A 20622-nucleotide genomic window follows, 5' to 3' on the forward strand; every position below is an offset into this window, starting at 1 on the left:
GTCTACCCTTACTCCCATTTTGCAGAAGATACAGACGCGCACAGGCGAAGCCACTTGCGGGTTTTGTCCACCAGGTGGCGCGCGTGTGCTCCTTCCGTTTGCTGTGTTGACCCTATAACGGTGCGGGACCTGCCCTCGGTGGGCAAGCGCAGCCCCTCCCGTTCTGTTCCTGGCTGTGTAGTACTCCACGCTGGCCGTCATTCGCTCAGCCCTTACCCGGTGCAAATGACCCCTTGGGTGGCTCCTTACTCCGTAGTGGCCGCTTCTCCCCGGGAGGTGGGGAGTCGCAGAGGTGAACGGTGTTGTTGGAATTCATTGCGCGGCTCTTGCCGCCCTAAAGGCTGGAGTTTGCTCCCCTTTTCCAGACGGGGAAGCTGAGGGCCTGGAGAGGGGCTGGCGTAGGGCCGAGCTCTCAGACTGGCCAGTGCAGGGGCCGGGCTGGGAGGGGGCCTCGGCGGCCCTCCGGGCGGGGGCGGGGGCGGAGCCTTGGGGGGGCGGGGCCCTCAGCCTCCGCGCCGGCGCCGATCGTCGGGCGCCCCCCCTTCCTGTGCCCCGAAGTCCGCGGCGGTGGCGTCCAGAGCCCGCAGCCGCATAGAGCCGGAGCCGAACGGGTGGCGGCGCCATGGCGTGCGCGGGGCTGCTCACTGTGTGCCTGATCCGGCCGCCTGCGCCGGAGCCCCCGCGACCCCCCGCGCCCGCGCCGGCAGCCGGATCCGCAGGACACGCGCTCTTCCAAGACGTGAGTGGGGAGCGGGCCGGGGGCGCCGGCGCTGTGGCCCTGGGGGTGGTGTCTCTCGCGGTGTCTCTCCAGGTCTCTGTCGTATCTCTCCCTGTGTCTCCCTGGACTCTGTCTCTCACTGCCCCCGTCTCTGCGGCTCTCTCACTCTGCTTTTCCCTGTCTCTATGCCCGTCTCTCTTCCTCCAGGTCTGTTGGGGACCCTGCCTCCGCCTCTGGGTCTCTGCCTCTCTCACTATCTCTCTCTGACCCTGCTGTCTCTGTTTCCGTGTGTCTCCCTTATCTTTATCTCTCAGCCTTTGTGTCCCATTCTGTCTCTCATTCTTTCTCTCTTTATCTCTCCTTGTCTCTGGTTCAGTGTCACTGTCCCTCCTGCCCCCCAACCCGGAACAACCCCATGTATGTGTCTGGCTGCGGGGGGGGGCTGTCAACCCTTGATCACAGGAGCAGTCACAGTGCCCCTCTATGGCAGCCCGGGTCCAGGTTGACCCAGGCAGGGGGGCCTGGAAGAGGAAGCAGTCCCCTGACTCCTGACCTGGTGCTGACCCAGAGTCCCTTAGATCCAACCCAAGGATCCCACAGTTGGTCGGGGCTGCCCACAGTCACTCTCTGTGGTCTGTACACCCTCTCCTGACTGGCAGGTGGCCCTGCAGCCCCTATGGACACCAGCGTGGAGCAGCCTGGCCCGACCTCGGTCACTGCCCTGAGCCCCTTCCCCACCTTTCACCCCAGCCCTCAGTCCGTCCTGTGCCTCTCATGCCCCCACTCCCAGAGGTCCCTGCCAGTGGGAAAGGCTGTACTCCTGCCCCCTCCCCACTGTCCCTAGTGACTCAGCACTTGGCCACAGTCCTTCCAGCTGGAAGGGACCTGACCCTCCCACTTCCCAGATGGAAAAACCAAGGCCTGGAGGGTTAGGGATATGTCTGAGATCACACATGGAGGCAGGGGCACACTAGGGTGTGGCCCTCGGTGTCCTCATTCTCAGCTGAGCACCCCTCCCCCACTCTCACCCCCGTGTGTCTCCAGGCTGCTGGGCTGCTGTGTGGACCCCGAGCCAGTGGCAGACCTTCTCTGAGTCAGGCTTCTGGCTAGGGATTACATTCATCCCTGAGCCTCACTGACCCAAGAAAACAGTCAGAGGGAAGAGGTATTCAGGACCTGGAGCTGATAGGGGCTCTGTGTCCAGGCTTTGGCCTGCCCCTCCTTGCCAGGCCTGTTGATGTCCTATTTGCTGGGCTGCTTTGGGTGACCTGGGAGTCTCTGGTCCCTAGGGGAGACAGGGACCAAGTCTTGACTCTGCTCCGCTCTTGTTGCCTCTGTTGCCCTTCCTGTCTGCTTCTCCATGAATACAGTCTGTCCACCCTTGCACGTACACACACACACACACACACACGCACGCACGCACACACACAGGCCTGCCCAAGACCCTCATACTGAGTTGGCCTCATAGGAAGCCCCAGCCCTGGAAGGGTTAACCCTGGGCTGCTCCCCTGTGTGCTAGTGGGAAAACAGTCACCCACAAAGAAAGGACTAGCCACTACCTGCATGTCAGGGTCTTCAACAAGCTCACAGAGACACAGCCCGGAGTGGGCAGAGTCTGGGACAGACCATAGCCACACAGCAGAGTTGGGGTTCAGGTCTGGGATGGGTGCCCAGGATACTCAGGCCGCATCTTGGCCCATCTCCCCACCTTCCTCAAGCTGGGACCGTTCGAGGGCTGATGCATCAGACAGAACTTGGGACTGACTCTGGGTGTGGGAGGTGAAGGTGCAGAGAGCTGGCTTGGAGCTCCCCCCACGAGGCCAGGCCCGCAGAAGTGAGCAAGCAGTGGGGCCCGTTGTGTGCTCTTCCTGTGTTCACCTTGCTGGAAAAGCTCCTGCAGGGCCGAGCTGGGCAGGGAGCTGGGACCATGCTGGGCAGGAGGAAGGGAGACGCAGGGGGCAGGCCAGCCACCTGGGGCTCTGTTGAGTTGGGTGGGAGCCACTTGCCTCCCAGCTCACAGCTCCCATCCATGCCCTTTTGTCCTTTAGGTTTTCCGCAGAGCAGACAAGAATGGTGAGTGTGGTTTCCCCTGGGTCCCACGGTGGGGGCATGGGTGACGGACATCAGGGAGGCTCAGGGGAGGGTTAGGGGTTTGGGGGCACAGTCTAGAATGGAGAAAAATCTTGAGAGGACCCAAATCAGCAGAATGAACCCAGGTGTCCTTCTCGGAGGAAGTGTTGTTTTGAATCAAGTTTGGCAGGATGGAGAGTGGAGGAAATGTAACTTAGCCAGAGGCTGGAGGTGGGGGCTTATTTTCATGCAGTGCCCTGGCACACTGGGGGGTACTTCTCGTATATGACCTTATGTTGTTCTCACAACTGCAAGCTAGGTGAGAATTCTTCACCCCATTTCACAGACAAAGGAACAGGGGCCCAGGGAGGTAAAGCAGGCTGCCTGAGGTGGTGGGCCTTGAGCCCAGGTCTAATGTGATGCTTGGCCCCAGGCTCCCTGTGTGAGGGGCTTGGAAGGGTGTGGTCATGGAGATGAGGCCCTGTGGGGGATTTTATCTTAGATTTTTAGAGTGCTCAGTAACTTTCCACATTACCAACCATCTGGACACAGGGAGGGCTTGGGCAGGATAAAGCTAGGCCCAGGGAATCAGCTCCTCCTGCCCTGGGTCCTGGGCAGTCTCAGACTCTGGTCTGGCAAAACCTTGAAAGCTAAAGCAGGAGCCATTAGGGGACCCTGCAGGCAGGTTGCTGCGCATAGATGACTCAGAGCAGCCCACGGTGCCTTGATTGGCCAGTGGAGGGTCTGAGCTGAGACAGCCCGTCAGCCTTGACCTCACTTTCATCTGGGGGCTTCAGACCTGTTTATGTTTCAGCCTCCTTGAGAGAGGATTGTGTCCCCACCCCTTGCCCCTTCTCCCTGAGTCTCTTCAAATTGGTGGAGACCATTTGTTCCAACCGGTTCATCAGGGCACATGGTCTCATTTGGATCCTGGCATCTTGTCTGGGGAAGTTCAGACCCTCCCCCAGCTCCACTCTCCCCACCCCATCTGCTTAGAGACCTCGCAGGTAACGCTCTCGGCCTCTGCTACATGTGCCCTGCGGATGGGGAGGGCTTTCCCTCCTGAGCCAGCCTGCTGCTACTTACAGGGGCTCCACTCTTAGGAAGATCTCATCTGACTCCCTGTGGCTTCTCTGTGAAGGGCCTGGGTCCAGAGCACGGAGGTCCCCTCCACCCTGGAGCCACACTGGCCAGCATGTGGGGCAGAGACCCAGCCCCGAGTCCTCCAAGTGACATGATCTGACTGTGACCCAGGCTGTTGTTCATTTGTTTCTTCATTTGGCAAACATTGAATCCGTACCCAGTGCCACATGTGTACTGCCCTGTCCCTTGGGTGCCTGCAAAGTGGGCCCTGTTGCCTTAAATGGGCACCTCTGGGGGCCCCAGCCCTTTTGTCCCCAATGGCCAGGCCTCCCATCAGCTCAGAATCCCATTCCACTTGGCTGGGTGTTTGTGAGATGCTGCAAAGCCTTCAGTGGGCCTGGATCTTGTGGCAGGGGTTCAGCCAGGGTCAGGGATACTGACTTGGCTCTCTGTCCACCCACCCTGCCCAGATGATGGTAAGCTCTCATTTGAAGAATTCCAGAATTACTTTGCCGATGGGGTTCTCAGCCCCGGGGAGCTGCGAGAGCTGTTCAGCAGTATTGATGGGCATCCCGCTGAGTGAGTACTCAAGGGGGATGGGTGCACCGCATGTAGATGTGAGGCCAGGCTGTCCCAGCCCCACTGTGTCTCCTGCTGCTTTGGTTCCTTATGGAGGATGAGGGGGGCAGAGGGAGAGGGGTGCCAGGGCTCAGTGCCAACTTTACCCACCCACCTACCCCCTCCCTGGCTCCAGCCTTGCTCATCACACTGCTTCCAGCTGGGACCCCAAAATAGCCAGGCCTGAGTCACCACCTATGGTTCAGCCCACAGGTGTCCCCTCTTCCAACTCCTGCTTCCTGCAGGGACCAGAGGATGCCTGGGGACAGCTGGCCCCCGCCTGCTTCCACCCATGGATGCAGGTGCTTCCACATCTATAGGCCTTAGTGCGAGTTTGCTTGCCTTCTCTCCTGCTTCCTCACACGGGTGCACACACATGCACAGCTATCCCTCCCTCTTACTCCCCTTCCCCCCATCTCCTTAGAATAAATCCTAGGCTCCCATGTCCTCCCATGTCCTCAGGCTTGGGCTGGACCCTTTGTCTGCAGTGCTACCACCTAACCACCACCAGATACTCCAGTCAGATTTCTTCTCCTTCAAGGCCTAACTTAGGCAGCCCCTCCTCCAGGAAGCCCTCCCTGACCTACCAAGTAATACTCCATGCCTTCTCTGCATTTCCGCAGACCTGGGACCTGGCTCCCCCTTCCCAGCTCTAAACACTCCTCTCTGGCCTGTGTTCATATCTGCCTCCCCGGCCTGAAACCCCTTTGGAGGCAGAGAGTGGGACTGAAATTTTGCCCTCAGGGAGTGTTTGGCGGGCTGATAGTACCCGTGCTCCCCCTCTCTGTCCACTGAGCAACTTAACCTGGGGTGGAGTCAGAAGTTGCCTCCTTGTCGGCCTGAGCTGGGCAGGAAGAGGAGAGGAACATTGGCTTCAAAGTCCCAGTTTACCAGGCCCAAGTCAGCGGGTCTGAAGGGCGCCTTCTCTTTTCCCTGTAGCAATTTGGAAACGGAGAAACTGTGTGGTGAGTAGGCCCATGGGAGCTCTTGTCTCCCGGGACCCCTGGGCAGGTGGGTGTGATGAGAGGCTGTTGCTGGTGTCCCATGGAACAGGATCGGCTGGGCTCAGGGTATGAGGCCTGGTTGGCTGCTGGGGAATTCCAGCTTGTAAATGGGGGCGTGGGGGTCCGGGAACCTTTGAGCACCTCCTCTGCCCTCAGACTACTTCTCTGAACACCTGGGCGTCTATCGGCCTGTGCTGGCTGCACTGGAGTCGCTGAACTGTGCAGTGCTCACTGCCATGGACACCACCAAGCTGGTGAGTAGAGGGGCTGATGGTGGGTGGCCCAAAATGAGGGCAGGGGTGTCTGCTGTGCTGTGGCAGCCTCCACCACTGGGCTCAGGGCTGTGGAGCTAGAGGCCTGGGTTCTAATCCCGGCTCCCACTTTCTGGCTGTGCATCTTTACCTCTCTGGGCCTCAGTTTCCTCATCTGTAAACTGGGCATTATAATAGAACCTACCTCCAGACATTTGTTGTGACAATTAAACGAGAATGAAGGCAGGGATTTTTGTCTGTCTTGTTCTCTACTCTATTCCCAGCACCGAGACCTCTGCCTGGCACGCAGTAGCCACGTCACACCTGGAGCTGCTGCTGCTACTGCTTTTATTATTGACCAGACCTAACTGTTGTGGGGTATGAAGGCCAGCTCCCAGCAGGGATGGGCTGTGGGGGAGGGCACGCTCACACACATCCAGACGCTCGTACTGGTGTGTGGAGCTTGGTTGGGGGGCAGCCTAAGGACATGCGTGAGTAGGCAGGCGTGTGTGCACCCATGTGTTGGTGTCTGTGTATGGACACGTGCACACAAGCATAAACAGTGCTCATGGCCCGGGCTCCAGGCCCTTGGATGGTATTTTAAAAACACCAAAAGGCACCCCTCCCTCTGTGTTCTTTTTAAGAAATGTCTCCACCTAAGGGGGTGAGGAAGGAACAGTGAGCAGGCCTGGGATTGTGCCTGACCTCACTTTGAGGCTCTCAGCAAGTTGATGATCATCTGAGGACAGGGCTTCCCCTTCTGGTTGCTTTCACATGGGATTTAGTAGTTTTTCAAACAGTCATCCCTTGGGGCCTGGCATGGGATGGGAATCCAAATGGTATATGATGAGGGGTTGGTATGTTATGATGACTTCCATATCTGTGGCCTGGACACAGGTGGGGGCATCGCCTTCCTTGTTGCCATGGAAACAGGGCCCTGGGGGTGGGCCCCTAGACTGGCATTCTCTGAACTGGCACTGGTTAGTGGGGATTCAAACTGCAGGTCAAAGTAAGGGCCCCAGGGGTCCTGACCACCTCCTCCTGGCCCAGAAAGGGGTAGAGGGTGACCCATCACCACACGACTCTGCCAGCTCCAATCACTGAGCCTTTTATCTGGCACTCAATGCCTCTGATAGAGCTGCAGCTCAGCCTGCCAGGTGTCTGCCTCTGCACCCCACCCCCCAGTCCAACATGAGTCAGTTGAACACTTCATGCACCAGCCTGGAGCCACATTCCTGGTACATGGCCCGGGTCATCCAGTGGCATTGGAAGGAACGCAATGAGGCCACCATGGAGCCGCCTGTCCACACTGCTGTGCCACGCCCGGGTTTGGCCACCAGGCGAGGCTGCAGTGCCCCATAACCATGCCGCCGGCACTGGGCTTCCAGCTCCATCTCCAGGCGCTCAGTGAAGCCAGGGAAAAGCGTGGAGCCACCGGCCACCACCACGGTGTTGGCCAGCCGTGTCCGTAGTGTTGTGGGCATCCTCTGCAGTGCCCGGAAGGCCAGGGTGGGCAGTCCCGGCTCAGCCTGGCCTAGCAGACCCGGCTGGAAGATAGGTTCCGGGCAGCGGAAGCGCTCACTGCTGAGGCAGACAGAGCACCCATTGCCTAAGTAGAAACTGACAGGACGGTGGCGGGCAGGGTTACGGAGGTCACCCTCGAAGTCCAGCGACACATAGCAGCAGCGCTTCTTGAGCTGTGTGATGACCTTGCGGGGCAGGGCATGCACTCGTTGATCGGGGCAGGCTGCCACCAGCAGGTCCCGCAGGTAACGCGACAGAGTACTGCCTGCCACGTCCAGCCGGAAGGTGGCCTCGTGCCACGAGTGACCCGCATAGATGGGTGTGGCGTGGCACACGCCAGCGCCCGCCTCCAAGGCCAGCCCGCTGAACGCGCCGACAGAGCAGAGCGCCAGCAACGCGGTGCTAGCTATGTGGCACGCGGGCACTGCCAGGGCCTCGAACAGCAGCTCGGCCACCCTCTCGCGGCCCGCGGGCGGAGCCGACGGCGAGTCGCTCACCAGCACCGGCCACTGCTCTGGGCACACCCGCAGGCCGCCCACCAGCAGGCGCTCCCACAGCCCCTCCAGCGCCTCCCAGTCCACCACCACGCCGTGCTTGATGGGGTGCGCCCGCGCCACGCCGCCCGCCAGCTCACAGCCGGGCAGCACGGGCCAGTCCCAGCTGGGCACCAGGTTGGAGCTCTTCAGTACCAGGCGCGGCTGCTCCTCGCCCGCGAAGCCCGCCTTGGTGAAGCCCGAGCCCTGGTCCACCACCACCGCGACGCGGCCCAGCGAGGGCAGCCGGCGGACCCGGCGGCTCCCGGACAGCGACGCCACCTTCGGGCCGGCCACGCCCTTCAGCCCAAAGCTCCGCCCCCGGCGTGAGAACCCCGCGTCAGCTGGACTTGATGGTGGCCCGCCTTTCAGCTCTTGGCTCTGCTTCGTGGGCCTACGGCCACGCCTTTCTGCGCTAGAGAACTATCGCTCTCATTCCTTGGGCTCCGCCCTCTGGTCCTGAAGTCCCACTCTTCTGGCCGGAGCGGAGGTCTCTTTTCAGCTCTTGGCTCCACCCCTGGGCCTGAGGCCCGACCTTTGGTTCGTCAGTCTCCGCCCTAACTGGGCTCTGGCTCAGTCCCTCTTGGTCCTCCTCTGGCTCAAGGCCCCACCCCCTCTCTGAGGACTCGCCTGGGTGGTGCGGCTCCGCCCCCTAAGTAAGCGCTTGCTGAGGTGGACGATGAGAGGGCCGCTTTAAGAGATTGAGAAGCCTCCAGGAGCAGCTCTGAGAATGAAGGGGTCTTGCGGCAATGTTTTCCAGACATATATCCCCCTTGGGGACCCAGGAGTCCACTTCTCAACTGGGCTTGACCCAAGTATTGTAGCTCCTGGTCGTGGAGTTTGGAGGGGGTGGTCAGAGAAGGAAGGAAAAGAACTTGGACTCATTGTGACCTCAGTTCTCAGCACCTGCCGCGCTTTCGCAGCCTCTACCCTGATGAAAACATCTCAGACCCATCCTCTCTCCTGGGACAGGGTCAAGGGCAGTGATTTTGACATCCAGGGGTCTGGCCTCAGCCGCTCAGCCCAACCAATTTGATTCCTTCCCCAAACCACTTCAGATTATCTGATGTGCTCTGGCCAAATGTGCGGCCCCTTCCCTCTCAACGCTGAAGAGAAAGCTCTTAATCATGGCTCTCCAGCCACCCTGAAGATCTGTGTGCTTAGCCTTCAAGGGCCCAGGTAGCCCACAAAGGGATCCTACCTTCAGGGGCTTACAAACATGGACTTGAGTTTGAGACTCAGTTCTGAGGCTGACTCACTGTGCACTGAGCAAGTCCTAATCTCTCTCTGGGCTCAGTTACTTCCTCCGAAAGGCGGTCGTCCTCACACACAGGAAATAGTCCACGTCTTGTCTCTGCAGAGTCTCTTTATTCTCTTTAGGACCATTCTGGATGCAAGTTGAAGACCCATTCCGGTGAGCTTAAGCTAAAATACGGACTTTTATCACAAGGGTCTTGTAAGCCTTATGGATACCAAGGCAAGGGTGAAATCAGGTTTTAGGAAAAGACTGGAATCAGGGCCTGACTGTCGGCCTGTGGGGGACCCAAGATGTGCACTGGCTCTGCGTTCTGGTTATATTCTTCTCAAGACTGGCTTCAGCCTGTGCACGTTCCTATAGAAAACATAGTCTCCTACAGCTCCTAAATTACAGACCTAGGGAAGGGGCTGAGAGGACCAGCTTGGGCCAATTGCTTATGCCAGGAGGTGTGGCCACATTGAGGAACGTGGTTACCCTGATTGTAACCATGTGGATGGTAGGAAAGGGTCAGTTCTCACAAAGCAGCAGGGGAGATGCTATGGGTAGTACAGCCTCCAGCCTGATGCAGGTGATGTGGTGTTGACACTGACAAAAGTGTATCTTCAGCAGAAGCTGTGCCTGTGGTTTTAGTGAACTGGGACCTTCACCCCTGATGCATCTGCCCCCAAAGGGGGCATTCTGATGTTGGTCTCCAGTGGAATGCAGGCTGCAGGTTTGGCAGGGCTGGAGGGGATAGGGTCCGGAGCTGGGTTTGGGACCCAGGAGCGAGAGAAGCAGCTGGGTCCTGCCCACAGAAAGCATGCAGGGCCCCTTGTGGGTGAATTAGGGAGGTGAACCTCGAATTGAAGACCACAAGTGGCAATATGGCCAGAGCAGGGGTGAGGGTGGAAGTCACTAAGAAGCCCTAGAGGCGAAGACCAAGGCTGGGGGTCTGGACCTGTACATCCCAGTAATAAGTTTGGGCGTTTCCCTGTGCACAGCGGAGAACCAGTGTGAGCTTATGAGCGGGAGCGTGAACTGCCCTACAGACCAGTGGTTTGGAAGAAGCCTTTGGTTGCAACGTGGGGAAGAGGATGGGACAGGGTAATTTGGGAGACAAGTCACTGAGGTGCCTTGAGGGTTACCAAGCAGAGTGGGTTAGGAGTGAGGGGTCAGAGGACCAGGGACCCCAGCCTCTCCTCCTGGGTGCTCTCAGGCAGAACGTTGAGTCTAAGCCTCAAACTATGCTGACCATGAGACCGTCACAGTTCTTCCCCAAGGTGGTGGCTTTTTGCCTGGGACCTTCCCTCAGCTTAAGAAGGACCTGTGAGTGCTGGAGACTCTTGGAGCTGCCTGGCCTCTGCTGGAAGCAGGCCCCTCCTCCTAGCGTGGCCAAGCCTGGGTTTGCCCAAGCTCTCTTCCATTGGGCCTGCAGAGCCGTCAGGATCTGACCCGGGCCTGGAGCTGGAGGGGAGAGGAGCAGCCTCCCTCCACTGTGGCACGGTGACACCCCCCCCCCCCGCCCCGCCAGCCCGGAATAGGGGTTCTGACTCTTGGGTCACAAGAAAGGAGGAAGCAAAAACCGCCTTGGCTCCAGGCCATGGCTGTGGCTCTGCCTTCATTACGCCTGTTCTCCCCTGTCTCGCTCAGGGCCTCAGTTTCCCCCACCCCAACTCTACGCCCCGATGTCTCAGACAGGGAGGGCTACAGGCGCCAGGGTTGCTATGCGCTCTTTATTGGTATGGACTGGGGTCCGGAGGTCCGGGCCAGGCACTCAGTGCCGCGGGCGAGGGCAGCGGCGCCGCTTGCTCGGCTGCTCCTAGGCAGGGTAGGCGTAGCGGCCAGCCTTGCTCTCCGTCAGCAGACGGGCGACAAGCCGCCGCCAGCCATGCGCGGCCTTGGCCCCGCCCCCCACGCCGGGCCCGCCCGCGGGCCCACCCGCCACGCGGCGCTCCTCCTGCTGCAGCCGTGCGTCCAGCAGCCGCAGCAGCAGCTTGACTAGGATCGTCTTCGTTTCGCGCCCACGCGCGCTCTCGCGCCGCTCAGCGCCGTCGCCCGCACCTTGCAACGTGGGCGCCGCCGCGTCCTCACCCGGCCGCCCGGGCCGCGCGCCGGGGCCCGCCGTCGCCTCGGCTAGCTGCTGCCGCTTGTCCAGGCGGAAAAGCAGCACGATCTTGGTCTGGGGGTGGGGCAGGGGCGTGAGGGGAAAGAGCACCCCCCACCTTCCTATCGGGGACCCTCACCCACCCGGGTTCTATCTCCCAGGACCCTGCCCCCTCTACGTTTCCGGGACTCCTGCCATCCTCCCAGCCCGGGCAGGGGGAGGTGGGGGAGGCAGGCACCCTGCCCCCCTCGCCCGGGATCCTGCCTCGCCCCTGGAAACCCTCACCCCCGCCCCCGCCAGGCTGACCTCCTGAGACCTCACTCCGGTCACGTTTATGAAATACGCTGCCTGCCCTCCCAGCCTCGATGCTGAGACCCTCACCCACCCCGGCCCCGGTCCAGGGCCTCTGCCCACTTGAGGAGGGGGAATGGAAAGGGGGCATAAGGGAACTCCCTGTGCCCATAGCCCCAGTGGCACCAGCTAGGGCTGATTCGCCATGCCAGGACCTCCACCCATCTGTCCACCGTTGGGAGAATCCCCTCCTGCTCCCCCTCCTAGGCTCTCAAGTCTCATCCACCTGGTTTCTGGAATACCTGCTCTCCCTTCCGGGTTATTAGGACCCCATCCACACCCAAGAGGGTTCCTGGGATCCTCATCCTCAGAAGGGGTTCTCTAACCCCTTCCATGCCCCACAAGGCCTAGAGTCTCAGCATCCCCTCCTGTCCACCTGTCCAGGTCCCCTGAACTCCATCTGCCCCTTGCCCCCCTGGGACTCACACTCGGCTTCTTCCACTTGAGGTGGTTGAAGAACTGCTGTTTCCGCCAGGCCTTGTCCATGTCAGGTGGCCTCTCCTTGCGGGCCTGCTTGGGCACTTTGGTCCTCTTGTGGGAACTGTTGTTTCCCATGGCAGGGCTGGTCACCACTGGGGGGGCCCGGCCCATGCTGCCTCTGCCCTGCCCTGCCCTCTCTCTGGCTGGGGGTCCCTGCCCAGGCTCTGTCCCAGAGAGGCCACATTGTGACCTCATGGGTCAACCTTACCAGCTCTGGGCTCTGAGCTGCTCCTCCCAGAACACACGGGCCAAGCTCGGCTCCATTTACTCTGTCTGTGACTTCTGGCCTTGGTTTCTCAGCTGTAAAACTGGGCTAATGACCATAAGTGAGGTGATGCTTGTAAGGTGCTTAGTGGTGAGGAGAGGAATTTTTGTGACCTGGGTTTGAATTCTGACTCTGCCGCTAACTAGTTGTGTGACCTTGGCCAAGGTAATCAACTTCTGTAGGCTTCAGTCTTTTCATATGCAAAATGGGGTCAATTATGTTTCCTGTAAATTATTACGAGGATTAAATGAAACTCTGCTTAGAAACAGGGCCTGACGCAGAATGGGTGCTTGTGTCAGCCAGGTTCTTTGGTTGTAAACAACAGAAACTGATCAGTCATCTTAAGCACCAGCAAGGGAATTTATTGGAAGGATTTCGGGAAGCTCAAAGAACGGCCAGGAAGTCTAGAGATCAGACTTGGAGAAACCACTGGCCTGTCTGAGAATGAGAGGTCCCAGTCCCACCTCTGTCCCTGCCCATCTGACGGCTGAATTGAGGCAAGTTATGGGCAGAAGACGAAGCCCTCGACGTAGGGTGCCTCTGGAGCCCCTTGTGGAGGGGCCACCACAGCTCCCCAGGACTCCCACCCTGTACTGTGTGTGTAGGTGGAGTGGGCACGTTTCTTGTTAGAATTATGTTTGACAATGAAAACAATGGCAGTTCTTTATTGAGAACTTATGTGCCAGGTACTAGGCTGAGCCCTAGGTAGGCGATAACTCACTGGAGCCTCTCAACAGCTCAGCGAGATGGCTATTACCATCCCTGTTTTATAGGTGAGGAAACTGAGGCACAAGGAGATGAAGGTAGCTGGGGAATCTCTGAGCGTTCCAGGTGGGCAGCACAGGGCCTGGCACATGGTGGTCCTCCCTGTCTCTGCCTGCCTTGGCAAGGGCTGGGGGGAAATGGCAGTGTAGACGGGGATCAGTGCTGGTGTGTGTGTGTGAGGCCAGCGACCTGCTGTCTTGTATCTGCAGCTCCTAGTAAGAGGTGCTCAGTAAATGTTTGTTGCATGGATGAGTGAATGAATGAATGGATGAATGAATGAATACTAAGCCTGTGAGTTTGGGGCCAGCTGGTGAGTATGGCACCATATCACACTGTCATTTTGCCTCGTGGGTCAAAATTGCCCTGCCCCACCCGACCCAGCCCAGTCTAGCTGTGCCTGCGGCCTCACTGGCTGAAGGTGGGAGCCCCACCAGGGAAAGGGCCTTGAGGGCCAGACAATGGCAGATGCTTCTCTGTGAGCTGGCCTCATACCTCCCAGTAAGAGAGGCCAGGCCCAGACAAGGAGGGGGTCCGGGGTCTGCTCCCCACCGAGTCCCAGTGCCTTTCTGCTTATGCCAGGTCTGCATGTCCTCTGCTCTTTAGGCTGCCACTGTTGCTCTGATGAGCAGGGGGTGGGGCGCAGGGGGCAGCTCCCCATTCAGAAGTACATGCTTGGAGCCAGGAGATGCTGACCACGCCCCCTCTGCCCCCAGGAGTATGAGCGGGCCTCCAAGGTGGACCAGTTTGTGACACGCTTCCTATTGCGGGAGACGGTGAGCCAGCTCCAAGCCCTGCAGAGCTCGCTGGAGGGGGCGTCAGATACCCTGGAGGCCCAGGCCCACGGCCCACGGTGTGTGAGGAGCTCCGCCCACCTGCGGGTCCGGTTCATGAATGCCCCTTATCTCCATGTGTCAAGGCCCTCAGCTTTTATCATGTTCCATGTTCTAGCATCCTGGAGCCCAAATTCTTGTTCTTAGGCAGGGAGGCCAAGAGGGGTGAGCAGGGGTGGCTGGCTTTGAGGCTGGGCCTCAGTGTCCCGGGAAGCCTGTCTTACCCACCCAGGCCCGTGCTGGGGCCCCAGAGCTTGGCCCCGTGAGTCTGGGAGCAGTGGGCTGACCCTCCACTCCCCTCAGGTCAGATGAAGAGAGGGTGGAGGTGCAGAGCAGGCCCCGAGGCAGCCGGCGGGCAGGGCGCAGGGCCCTGCGGAGTGTCAGTCGGTCACCCACCTGGTCTCCTGGCTCCTCTGACACAGGTGGGTGTGCCTGCGGTGGGATGGGAGGGCACGGCATCCCCCAGGGCCCCAGTGTTTGCTCCTCCACTTTCCCTCAATTCATCCCAAGAAGCCCCCAGCCTGAGGGGGCCCGTGCCTGACCCCCAGGGCAGAGCTCAGAGGCTGAGATGCACTGGCGGCTCCAGATCAACCGTCTCCAGGAGCTCATCGACCAGCTGGAATGCAAGGTGAGTGGCCGTGTGGCCAGTGCCCCGTGCCTGTGGACCTTTTGGGAATCCACCCAAGCCAGGCACACGCCAGGGACCTGGCCCACGCTCTGCGTCCCTCACAGGCCCCCCGGCTGGAACCCCTGCACGAAGAGGAGTTTACCAAGGGGCCCAACTCGGTGAGTGTGTGAGAGGGGCAGGCAGCTGGGTGTGGGAGTTCGGGAGGAGATCATGAAGTGAGGAGGTTCACGGCCAGCTGCCCCCAGCCTCTGTCTTGTACATATGCCCCCTTCTCCAGGCTTGACCCAGCCCTTGTCCCCTGGGCCTGGCAGGCAGGTGCTGGGTTCTGGCCCTTTGCTCTGTGACCCTGCAGAACTCTGTCCTTCCATGGGCGTCAGTGTCCCTTGTCTACAGTTCTGAAAGCTGGGTCTGGAGCAGTGTGGGCAGAGGCTAACGCGGGCAGGAGGAAGGGGTGCCACACAGCAGGAGAGTGGGGCAGTGGCTGGATCGAGGCAGCAACCTTGGTGATGGGAAGAGGGGATGGAGTCAGGGAAGCTGGGGGCCAGGCTGGGGCAGGAGCCCGACCTCAGGGCTGGCTGGGTCTGGTGCAGGACAAGAAGGGTGGGGTCGTCCTGGAGGCCACAGCAGTCCCTCACCCCATGCCCTGCCCTACCGCACCCCAGCTGACCAGGCTGCCTCTCTTGCCAGCACATCCTCGTGGCCCAAAGGCAGGTGCAGGTGGCAGAGGAAGCCCTGCAGGACTTCCACCATGCCCTGTGCTGCTACGTGGACTTCACAGGGGCCCAGAGCCATTGCCTGCAGTGAGTCCTCAGCCGGGTGGTGGGCCGGCCAAGGTCGGGGTGGGGGGTGAGCACGAGGAATGCTGGGACTGAGCGTCCCGGGCCAGGGCTCTCGTTAGACACCCCTGGCTAGGTGGGCAGAGGTGGTGGCAGCCCAGGCCTGGCCTGGCCGTCTCTTTGGCCCTGCAGTGTGTCTGCCCAGAAGATGCTGGACAATGCCTCCTTCACCCTGTACGAGTTCTGGCAGGATGAGGCCTCCTGGAGAAGGTATGAGTGGTGGTCTAACAGCTAATGTTTATTGAGTATGTGCCCTGGAGTGAGTCAAGCCTGGGTTCAAATCATCCTCTCCTATTCACTGGCTGTGTGACCTCAGGAGAGTTACCCCTCTGAGCCCCAGTGGCCTCCTTTTCAAAATGGGAGTGATCATAGTTCCATCCTCTTATCACCTAAATGAGATGACATGTAAAGAACTGAACACAGTGCCAGGTACAAGGTAGGTGCACAATGAATACACACCTTTACCACTGTGCCACACCCTATGGCATAGGGCCTATGCCACACGCCTTGTGTGTTATTTCATGTAATCCTCCCAGTATCCCAGTGAAGTGGACACTATTGTCCCCATTTCACAGAGGAGAAAACTGAGGCTCAGAGCCACTACGAGGAAGGACTCAGATCTGAAACCAGGCAGCAGGACTGGGTGGGAGTGGGGAGCTTTTAACCATGTGGTCCTGATCCTTGGGGACCAGCTCCAGCCTTGGTCCACCTGCGGCCCTCCCCAGGCACCAGCAGTCCGCCTGCAGTAAGGCCTTCCAGCGCATCCTCATTGACCACCTGCAGGCTCCAGACACCCTCACCACTGTGTTCTTCCCAGGTGGGCTTCAGCTCCAACCCTCTCCACAGCCTTGGGAACTGGGGGGAAGGGCAGTGGGCACCTGATGGCCTCTGACTCCCCACCTCTGACCCTCAGCATCCTGGTGGATTATGAATAATAACTGAGCCTGACCTGCATAAGCCAAGGACCCTGGAGCCCTGCCTGCCTCCTTCTGGAGCTTCTGGACTGGTCAGCTCAGCTCAAGACCAAGGACGCTGCCACCTCCTATACCTGGGGCCTGGCTCTCAGAGGCCTCCCCTCCCAGAGCCAGCTGGCGGAGAATCTCTCAGCCCGGGGATCAGAGACTGGGCTGCTTGCTGTGTATTTCTTTCTTTAACAGTGTATTTTATTGCTCATAGCTTTGGCCTCTGAGGCACTCTGGCATCTGTCTAGCTCAGGAGCCTGGATTCTGGTCCCCTCTGCCCCTGCCTTGCTGTGTGACCCAGGGCAGGTCCCTTCCCTCTCTGAGTGGGCCTTGGGCTGTCTGGCTACCTAGTGGGTGCCTGCTTTCTTCTTGCTATCTCGGGGCCAGGCTTCTGCTCTTCCCCAACCAGCAGCAGAACCAGGGCTGATGCTCAGGGACTGTCCATACCCCCGAACCTCGACCCCCGAGGCTGGGCTGGATCAGTCTGCAGTCTGCAAGGACCTGGGTGTCCCCATCACCCTCCTGGGCTGGCAGGCTCCTGACTCTTTCAGCACCTGCGGCTGCACCAGAGCCCTCTGCAGGATCCTGGGTTGGTTTGCATGTCATTTGCATATCATTTGCATGCTCATGCCCACCCATACTAAGGGCACTATGGGAAGCCCCAAGGTGACCTTGCTAAGTAGCAATAATTTGGCTCCAGAGTCACCTGCTGCCCCCAGATACCTCTGAACCCCAGCCCAGGACCCCAGCCCAGAGGCAATAAAGGCAGTAGTCACCTCTGGCATCGTGTCCTCTCTCTCCCTTGGCAAGAAGGCCAGGCCCCCATTCCTGCTGATAGTGGGAACTTAATCACGGCCAATCCAGGTTTCCTCAATTCAGGACCCTCTCACCCCACAAACCCTGGTTCTAGGGTCGTTCCTGGGAAAGGAGAATGGACATGGGCTCTGCCTTAATCCACCCCAAATCCTGGGGGTTCTAGCTTCACCCCCCCTTCGTTTGCCAACAGGGTGTGGCATGGAGCTGGGGACGGGCCACAGAGCCCTCTCAGGGTCCCAAACAGCATGGCCGATCCCTGTGAGAAGACCTGTCCCCAGACAGAACCTCCCCCGCCCTTCCAGGCTGGATTTGTCACCACCCCTACCACCTGACAGAGCCATAGGGCAGTTCCAGGAGAACAATGGCTGAGTCGGTGCTGCCAGCTACTGGTGGAGCCTCCTGTGAGCCATCCTGGCAGAAGGGACTTGGGGCATGGAGGGAGGTGACCAACACGGAGGGAGGCGAGAGGTGGCTACACAGGATGCGGGCTCTAAAGGGGAGGCACGTGGCACAAGAGCAGAGGCTGGCCTCTGACCTCGTCTGGAGGGTGTTGGGGTCAGGAGTTTTTAGGCAGAAGAAATGCACAGGTTCAGGCTCTGAGTGGGAGGAGAGCTTGCCTCAGAACTGAAGGAAGCCCAGAGGCGGGCTGAGGCCAAGGCGGGGAGGCAGCAGGGCCTCAAAGGCACTTGGTCTTGAGGAAGCTGTGGTAGGTTTTAAGGGGTGACTGGCCCGTGGGCTGAGTGACATTTCCCCAATGTGCTTGACTGCCCTGGTGGCGCCAGGTCGTGGCTGGGCCCTGAGGCTTGGCCAGGAAGGCAGCTCAGGGTAGATGTCCTAGTTTGGGAGGTTTCTCCCCAGTGACCCCTGTAGGAGTTCAGACTTGGCAGGGACAGACAGAGCTGCTCCCACTGGCCTAGCCACCCAGGCCAGAGAACCAGCACGGGGGTCCCTGGGGGCTCCTCGGCCAGCACTGCACCAGGCTGCACCCCACTTCCTAGAGTCCCGGCAGTTCCTAGAAAGTGCTGCCGGCACCTGAGTCTCTCAGGTCTGGGCAGCTGGAGGAGGTGTCAGTATGTCTTTGCTAGAGAAGAAGGCCATCCAGGAGGAAATAATCCTGCTTTCTGTCCTGTGTTCTAATTCCTTCCGTTCTGTTTCCTTTATGAAAACAGTACCAACAGCAAACCCTCAAAACTAAAAAACTTCCCATTGCCTTCTTTGAACAAAGATGCTGAAATTCTTAAGCTCAAGCTGACACATCTTTGTTTTTTTGCGGTACGCGGGCCTCTCACTGTTGTGGCCTCTCCCGCTGCGGAGCACAGGCTCCGGACGCGCAGGCTCAGCGGCCATGGCTCACGGGCCCAGCCACTCCACGGCATGTGGGATCTTCCCACACCGGGGCACGAACCCGTGTCCCCTGCATCGGCAGGTGGACTCTCAACCACTGCCGCCACCAGGGAAGCCCAAGCTGACACCTCTTAAGTGGGTGCCACCCTTTGCCTGTCTCATCTCACCCTGCAAGGGTGTTCTGAAAGTTAACAGTTTTTTGTTTTTTGTTTTTTTTTAAGATGGGCTGCATCTTGCCTTCCTTGCTGAAGGCTTGGAGGTGCCAGGGAGGGCCCTGCACGTGGAGGGGAGAGTGTCAGTCCTACAGGGTTGGGGAAGGCCTCTTGGAGATGGTGATGTTGGGTTTGAGCTATGAAAGAATAGTGTAGCAGTCTCCAGACAGATGTGAGGGGCAGACAAGCAGGGAGAATGTTGCAGACAAAGGGAGCAGAAGGAGGAACTGCAGAGTGTAAGGGATTGGAAGTGAGTGGGGAGGCCAGGCCAGAGGGAGTTCGAATGATGTCTTGCAGGTAACGGGGAGGCGGGGGGTTGCCAGACAGGGGAGTGCTGTGGGCAGGTGTGGAGCTGGACTGCAGACAGGAGCCTGGAGTTACAGCTACAGGGAGAACAAAGTTCTGAGCTGGGGCTATGGGGGTACTGAGGGCCCCAGGTTTTTGGTGTGTCTACCTATCTCTCGCAAGCCCACATTCATTTCCATGCTGCCATCCCCCCAGGCTCCCAGGTCTTGGCCACCATCATCTCTGGCCTGAAAGACTATGGCAGCCTCTTCACTGGGCTTCCCTTCTGTACTCCACCCCGCAACAGTCCATTCCCCATAAAGGAACAGAAAGAAGGGGTTTTCAAAACATCACGTGGTGACCATACTCCTCTGGCTAAGACCCTTCAATGGCACCCCCCTACCTTTAGCACCAAGGTCAAGTTTGATTTCTTGACTTGGCATTCAAGGCCCTTAGCAATCAATACCCACTCGCATTATGTGCAGCCTCATCCCCCTAAAACAATCCAGCTGAGCTGGGCTATTTGCAATCTCAGTCCCTAGGTTTGCAACTCCCCTTTAGAACTTTGTTCCCTCGCATCCTCTACCCCATCCACTCTAGAATTGCCTCCTTAGGACTTCCCTGGTGGCGCAGTGGTTAAGAATCTGCCTGCCAATGCTGGGGACGTGGGTTTGAGCCCTGGTCAGGGAAGATCCCACGTGCTGCGGGGCAACTAAGCCCGTGTGCCATAACTACTGAGCCTGCACTCTAGAACCTGCGAGCCACAACTACTGACCATGTGCCTAGAGCCCATGCTCCTCAACAAGAGAAGCCACCGCAATGAGAAGCCTGCGCACTGCAACTAAGAGTAGCCCCTGCTCGCCACAACTAGAGGAAGCCCGCATGCAGCAATGAAGATCCGACGCAGCCAAAAATAAATAAATCCAAAAAAAAAAAAAAAAACAAGAAAACAACCACTGGGCACCTGCTTTGTGCCAGGTGCTGGGGATGGCAAAATGTCCTGGGCTGGTGACAGCACCCAGGTCAAGGACAGGCAGAGTACTGAAGCTGGGAGATCCTGACTCCTTCTGCCAGCTGCCACCTCTACCCCTTCACCCATTCCCTGCACCTGCCTCCTCACCTTCCTCCCACCTGTGCTGGTGACTCACCTGCATACATCAAAACCTGTCCTAGGGACTGGGTCAGTGCCAGGCCAGGTGCTGGAGAGACAGCAACAGTCTAGGTGGCTGCCACTGCCCTCCAGCTCTCAGAGAGAAATATGCACACCAAATCCCCTTAACACAGACCCTGATGGGTCAAAACAAAAGGCCTTCAAGAAGTTATTCTCAGGAATTCCCTGGCGGTCTGGTGGTTAGGACTCTGCGCTCCCACTGCAGGGGGCATGGGTTCGGTCCCTGGTCGGGGAGCTAAGGTCCCTCATACCACGCCGTGTGGCCAAAAAAAAAAAAAAAAAGTTATTCTCAAAACAAATACTACTTGAGGAAGGCATCAGGTTCCCAGCGGGATGCTGGGACAAAGGTGAGTCCTCAAGGACATCACATATTGGCAGAGAGAAAGAAAAGCAGGTTGTGACAGCAGCCTCTGTTTACAGGGGCTTCCTGGGTGCTAAGCCCTATGCTAAGGGTGACTCCCAGATGATCACATTTCACCTCAGAACAGCCCAGTGGTGTAGGCACCATTAGCATCCCCAATTTACACATGAAGAA

The 20622-nt window shown here is 58.9% G+C and overlaps 2 protein-coding genes across 6 annotated transcripts; one reads left to right on the forward strand and one right to left on the reverse strand.

Moving 5' to 3' along the window:
• The first annotated feature begins 496 nt into the window (after nt 1–496).
• On the forward strand, nt 497–17043 carry NECAB3 (N-terminal EF-hand calcium binding protein 3). 5 transcript variants are annotated; one of them, XM_033433484.2, is made up of 13 exons: nt 497–739; nt 2767–2791; nt 4342–4450; nt 5429–5454; nt 5650–5747; nt 13717–13853; nt 14137–14255; nt 14344–14461; nt 14566–14619; nt 15149–15261; nt 15430–15507; nt 16023–16114; nt 16211–17043. In XM_033433484.2, exons 1-13 carry the CDS (start codon nt 623–625, stop codon nt 16226–16228), a joined length of 1104 nt encoding a protein of 367 aa, XP_033289375.1. In that variant the 5' UTR covers nt 497–622; the 3' UTR covers nt 16229–17043. The 5 variants fall into 5 exon arrangements, with proteins under 5 accessions (XP_033289375.1, XP_033289376.1, XP_033289378.1 ...); XM_033433485.2 differs by having other exon boundaries at nt 14347–14461; XM_004272727.3 differs by having other exon boundaries at nt 499–739; nt 14382–14461.
• ACTL10 (actin like 10) lies at nt 6805–10004 on the reverse strand. Its single transcript, XM_033433909.2, has 2 exons — nt 9997–10004; nt 6805–8195 (listed from the first exon to the last, which is right to left on the reverse strand). Exons 1-2 carry the CDS (start codon nt 10002–10004, stop codon nt 6941–6943), a joined length of 1263 nt encoding a protein of 420 aa, XP_033289800.1. The 3' UTR covers nt 6805–6940.
• Nucleotides 17044–20622: the final 3579 nt, after the last annotated feature.

This window comes from Orcinus orca, chromosome 16 (assembly GCF_937001465.1).
Source record: "Orcinus orca chromosome 16, mOrcOrc1.1, whole genome shotgun sequence".
In the NCBI taxonomy this organism is placed as follows: Eukaryota; Metazoa; Chordata; class Mammalia; order Artiodactyla; family Delphinidae; genus Orcinus; species Orcinus orca.

Bases quoted from the DNA above. Each gene is read 5' to 3' on its own strand.
- NECAB3 (XM_033433484.2), top strand. From the start codon at position 623: ATGGCGTGCGCGGGGCTGCTCACTGTGTGCCTGATCCGGCCGCCTGCG. The intron at 4,451-5,428 runs GTGAGTACTCAA...TTTTCCCTGTAG, and splicing joins ATTGATGGGCATCCCGCTGA to CAATTTGGAAACGGAGAAAC. The intron at 14,620-15,148 runs GTGAGTGTGTGA...CTCTCTTGCCAG, and splicing joins TTACCAAGGGGCCCAACTCG to CACATCCTCGTGGCCCAAAG.